We start from the raw sequence: 5655 nt of genomic DNA on the forward strand, positions 1-5655 counted from the left end.
CAAAGAGCTTGGTTTAAGTGAATTTTCATTATAAAGAACATTGTTTTGAATTTTCAAACATGTGTGTGTCTGAAATTTGTACCTGTGAATTTTTGGGAGGAGTCTACCAGAGAGCCCGACAGAACACCCCCCCAAGGTCAACCAGATGTTGTTGCCTGTTAGGAATTATGTTGTGAAGTTTTGCCTAGTAAAAATTAAGGAGACGTATTGTCTTCTGAAAACAATAACAACACTCAAGCAAAATCGCCTTGATATATTTGTAACACTCCTTCCTTAAGTGTTCTGTTCTTGGGAGGGGATTGTGAGATTCTGGCCTCAATTAATGTTTACCTGGATGGATAAAGCAAACCACAATATGTGGTTTCATGTTCCTGTAAATGATTTGAGCTGCTACGTTAGTGTTTGAAGAACAACTACATTGGGAGCCAAAGTGAACCTTCACGTTCTAATTCTGCTGGAACATAGTGGCAACTCAACATTTCCAGATTGCTCTGGTTTGATGAAGACAGACCCAGAAAGCAAATTTTAGGTGTTGTCTTGTATTGAACAGGCAAGATGCTGGCCATGTTTGTGTGAACAAAGCCACCACTGTGACTCTTTTTGACAATCTTTGCAAATGTGCCAGCAAGCATAATTTTTTTTAAAAAAACACCCTATATAATAGAGTATAATATCAGCAATCCCAGAAAGGCAGGAGGCATGTTCAAATCCGATGGAAATTATATTCTGGAGCCTATTTTTTTAACAACAAATCAAGTTTATTAGATTAACAGTTGCACACAGAAGGAATAACTTTTAAGACGTGAACAAAAACAATGATTCTTACGGAAAGGTATGTATGACATTTGCAAGAAAGCTGGCACAGAAATGTAACCTTATGGCTATGGATGTGCTCCTTAAATACTTCAAGTTGGTTCTGTTGCTGTAAACACACTTTGCCAATGTGATGATCTCCAGTTATTTAACTTCCAGGCCCAGATTTAACAGGGAGCAGGGCCATCAAACAAAATTTTGGCATTAAAGTTCAAAGTATTTGATGAGACCGATTGTAAACGATGCTCCTGGCTCTAACCCTAACCCTAACCCAAGCTTAGCAAAACAATATATTGTGCAATACTCCCATATAAAAACATGCAAACAATGGCTTTGCCCCAGGTCTGCCAGCTGACTTTTTAAAATCCCCTGGTTGTTCCCAATAAAAAAAAACCCTACAAGGATTGTTTATTGAAAAACTATGGCCTTCAAACGGGACTTCATAATTCTACAATCAAAGTAATGCTAGGAAGACAGCTTTTAAAAATGAGCCGTCAGAGAGATTTACAAAAAATGAAGGCCAGCTTTGAGATGATCTATCCAACAATTCTAATTATTTACATTATTCTCCAACCACCATTGAGTAATGATTAGGGAGCATAGCCTGATTTTGATATATGTTAATGTAACCATGGCCAGACTGCTAAGTTACCTATGAATTCAATTGAAATATCTTTAGAGGTTATGTAAAGAATGTTGCAGAATAAACACTGAAATTGTTGAACCTCCAATTCAGACATGTTTTGAACTTAACAAATCTGTTGAGAATCTTTGGGGTTGATTTCTGAATTAGCATTTCATCCTTGTCGATACCTCCTTTTTTGTGTGCAATTCAGTTTCTTAAACAATAATTAGTGTAGATCTATATCAAGGTGTGATCTCATTTGAATTTCTAGGCTGACTCAGTTACTCTTGCATGTTTTTAAAAGGTCTTGACATGTTTCATTTAATAATTTGTTTCCTTAGTGAAAAACCAACACATTGTTTCATCCTCAAAGCTGTCATCGTAACGTAACTTTTGATCTGTATTTTATTTTCTAAAGCTTATATTATTTATATAGTTCTAACACTGTTAGGAATCTATCACCTGTAATGTATAAACAGAACTCCTATTTTCTTAATTTATAACTAAACATGTACCAGTTCATTCTGTAAAGTCAAGAATACTGTTTATGAACATTTGACAACCAGTTAAAATCTAATCGGATGCAGAACGTTTTGAATATTCATCCTGAATCTTTAGTCATGGTAAATAACCTGAAAACAAGTTTGCACAAAAATAAATACACCATAAACGTCTTACCCATAGGGCATATAATGTAAAGTTGGTATTCTAGCCAAACCCAGCTTCACTCATAATTTAAGAGCATTGCAATATAATTAATTATAAAACCAATGAACTTTTAACAAACTACATTCATTTCAACAAAACAAATTCATATGTAACATACTTCTCCTGGATTTTTCCAGCTAGGTTTCCAAACTCCAAAATGAGAACAAAAGCGCTGAGGAATTGATTTGTATTTTTCAAGAAAATCAGAAGCCACACACAAAAATAACTTTTCCTATCCGTGAAACAGTGCTTAACATCCAACACTGAACAGGATTTCAACTCCAACGGCTCTTTTCGACTCCTTCATCTTCCAGGACCAATTCACCAAGTCAGTCAATAGTAACATCCAGTGTTCTCTTCTCCCGGTAGCTCCATTTGCACTCACCCACAAACTTCCCGAAGTGGTTGCTGAGAATATTACACAGGAGCTTTTGTGGTTGTTGATGGAAGCAACAAGCAACAAAACCCTTTAAACATTTCATCTCTTCCACCTCAGGGTGCTTCTCTTTCATAAATCCGAGTAGAAAAAGTTTGCATCTTCACAGACATCATTTTTTTTCTCCGTTCCTTTCCTGTTGTTGTTTTTCAATCTCCTTTTCTCTTCTTTTTGAGAGTTCCTCTTCTTTTCAAGTTCCTGGGCAGAAGAGTTTGGCAATCATATTCAGGATTCGTTGCCGGAGATTCCATTTGTCCCCGATTTTGCGTAGCTGTAAAGCTATCGCGGCAGAGCACTCTGTAAAATAGACAAGCACAGTTATTGCCAATTGCATTGATTAGGATGAAATGGTCCTGTTTCTTGCAGGCTCCCTAATGGATTCACCCCGAATAAGAATGGTCTGTGGTACATTGACAGAATTCCCCTAGGGGGTTCCCCAATTCAGTTAAATGCAGTGAGATTAAATGGATGGTGAGAAGACACCCCCCCCCCTCCCCAGTTAAATTAACATAGTGAGCCAAGGATTCAGGTCTTCCTCGACTTGAATAGGCATATGAACGGAATCACTGCTAACCCTGGTGATATGTTCCTGCTGAAAGCACCTTCTAAAAAATTTACACAGGAAACAATTGTCAACATGACACCCAACACACTTCTTTGTGTTGGAGTGGAGCTCTCTTTAAGTAAGAAAAAGAAGTTGAGGATGGTAGGGTAGGATGGTAGGGTAGGGTAGGATAGGATGGTAGGAGAGGATGGTAGGGTAGGGTACGATGGTAGGAGAGGATGGTAGGGTAGGGTACGATGGTAGGAGAGGATGGTAGGGTAGGGTAGGATGGTAGGAGAGGATGGTAGGGTAGGGTAGGATGGTAGGAGAGGATGGTAGGGTAGGGTAGGATGGTAGGAGAGGATGGTAGGGTAGGGTAGGATGGTAGGAGAGGATGGTAGGGTAGGGTAGGAGAGGATGGTAGGGTAGGATGGTAGGGTAGGGTAGGATGGTAGGAGAGGATGGTAGGGTAGGGTAGGATGGTAGGGTAGGATGGTAGGGTAGGGCAGGATGGTAGGAGAGGATGGTAGGGTAGGATGGTAGGGTAGGAGAGGATGGTAGGATAGATAGGATTCTTTATTGGCCAAGTGTGATTGGACACACAAGGGATTTGCCCTTGGTGCATATACTCTCAGTGTACATAAAAGAAAAAAAATATGTTTGTCAAGAATCATGAGGTACAGCACTTAATGATTGACATAGGGTACAAAAAAGCACTCAGGAAACAATATTAACAAAATATTATATATAATATAAAAGAAAAAGAAAAAAGACGAAGGAGGTCCAGTTTACTCTTGAAAGAAGCACCTTTGGGATACCTCTCAGGTCTATTCTATTCCATTCCATTCTCTTCCATCCTCTCCTACCATCCTCTCCTACCCTACCCTACCCTACCAAAGGTAAATTCCTCGTGGGTCCAATCACACTTGTTTCCACCCGCGATCGTCCATCCCCGGCCGCCGCGCCTCTCCGCCTAGCCGCGCCGATCGAGCCAGGCTCCCATCGGGGCTCCAACGGCCCCTTACCTGCCGGCGCCGGGTTCTGCAAGGCGGGCTTGCGGGGCGTTTTGGTCGGCATCATTTCAGTGCAGGAGGCTCGGCTCCCTTCGGCTCGGTGGCTTCGGAAGGCCGGCAAAGGGACGGGCGCGAAGGTCCGCTCGGCTCGCCTGCAGCGCGAGAAATGCCGCCCGCTGCTCTGTAGCCCAGGGCTTAGGTAAAGGCTGTGGGGTTTCCCCATGACGTCACCTCGGAGTCCTCGCCTCCTTCTCTGGTGAGACTTTCGACGCCGCCAATCAGAGGCGAGCACCCGGGCAAGCGGGGACAAGTTGCTAGCTGGCCGAAGCAGAAGCGGGAGGAGGGGGGTGTTGGAGGGGAGAGCTGGGCGGGTGGCAGCGAGTCTCATGGCGGGATGGGCGGCGCAGGTGGTCGTTTCCTTCCTCTCTCTCTCCCTCCCTCTCTCCCTTTCTCTCTCACACACACATACACACGAGCCCAACCGCGCCTGCTCCAGAGAGCGAGCCAAGCGGCCCAGGAGCCGAGACGAAAACAAATCCCCGCCCCGCCCCCCTCCGCCAAAGCTCCCCTCCCCCCTTCCTGGGCAGCCAATTGCCAGGGAGGCACGGGAGAGGGGGGGGGAGAGCCCGTGGCGAGCCCAAAATGGGAGGAAATGGCGGGAAGGTTTTCAGTCCACACACAGCCCTCAGGCAGCAGCTCTGCCATTGCCATGGGTGGGGGCGAGCTCGGTCTTGCCCTCTCCCCGCTTCTCTGTGCCTCCCCTCAGGGGAGCTGAAAGGTCCGCGTGTTTGATTGCGCCACATCAAAACAACAACAATAACAACAGCCACCAGGCTGTTTTATTTCCACGCGGGCTAAGCTGGTTGCCTGAGTAGTAGAGCAACGGGCTGGCTCTCCTTTTTTTATTTTATTTTATTTTATTTGTTTATTTTGTCCAATACACAATGAAGGTTATAGAGGATATAGTAGAGAAGAAATATGAGATATAGGAGAGACTATAGGACAGGGGATGGAAGGCACTCTAGTGCACTTTTACTCGCCCCTTACTGACCTCTTAGGAATCTGGTGAGGTCAACCGTGGAAAGTCTAAGGGTAAAACGTTGGGGGTTAGGGGATGACACTACAGAGTCCTGTAATGAGTTCCATGCTTCGACAACCGAATTACTAAAGTCATATTTTTTACAGTCAAGTTTGTAGCGGTTAATATTAAGCTTGAATCTGTTGTGTGCTCTTGTGTTGTTGTGGTTGAAGCTGAAGTTCTGATTCTTTTTGCCGATGTGTAGGACAGAGCATTTGCTGGTTGAGATTTGGAGTTGCCATGTGTTGGACCAGTCAGAAACTGAGTCTAGGTATTTTTGTAGAGTAGTTGTGTTATCAGTGGTGTTGAAGAATTTTATATCATCTGCAAAAAGAACACAGTTTCTTGTGATGAGATCGCAAAGGTCGTTGATGTAGAGAATGAAGAACGTAGGTCCCAGTAGGCTACCTTGGGGGACACCGCTTTTAACAGGGACGG

General features: G+C 43.6%; 1 protein-coding gene across 1 annotated transcript; it reads right to left on the bottom strand.

Annotated features, from left to right (window-relative positions):
* Positions 1 to 736: 736 nt before the first annotated feature.
* PMAIP1 (phorbol-12-myristate-13-acetate-induced protein 1) lies at positions 737 to 4655 on the bottom strand. The gene is made up of 2 exons (XM_070736401.1): positions 4152 to 4655; positions 737 to 2879 (listed from the first exon to the last, which is right to left on the bottom strand). Exons 1-2 carry the CDS (start codon positions 4525 to 4527, stop codon positions 2773 to 2775), a joined length of 483 nt encoding a protein of 160 aa, XP_070592502.1. The 5' UTR covers positions 4528 to 4655; the 3' UTR covers positions 737 to 2772.
* Positions 4656 to 5655: the final 1000 nt, after the last annotated feature.

The sequence above is a fragment of the Erythrolamprus reginae genome, chromosome 2 (assembly GCF_031021105.1).
Source record: "Erythrolamprus reginae isolate rEryReg1 chromosome 2, rEryReg1.hap1, whole genome shotgun sequence".
NCBI classification, from domain to species: domain Eukaryota; kingdom Metazoa; phylum Chordata; class Lepidosauria; order Squamata; family Dipsadidae; genus Erythrolamprus; species Erythrolamprus reginae.

Bases quoted from the DNA above. Each gene is read 5' to 3' on its own strand.
- PMAIP1 (XM_070736401.1), bottom strand. From the start codon at position 4,527: ATGAGACTCGCTGCCACCCGCCCAGCTCTCCCCTCCAACACCCCCCTC. The intron at 2,880-4,151 runs GTAAGGGGCCGT...TCTATTTTACAG, and splicing joins GCAGAACCCGGCGCCGGCAG to AGTGCTCTGCCGCGATAGCT.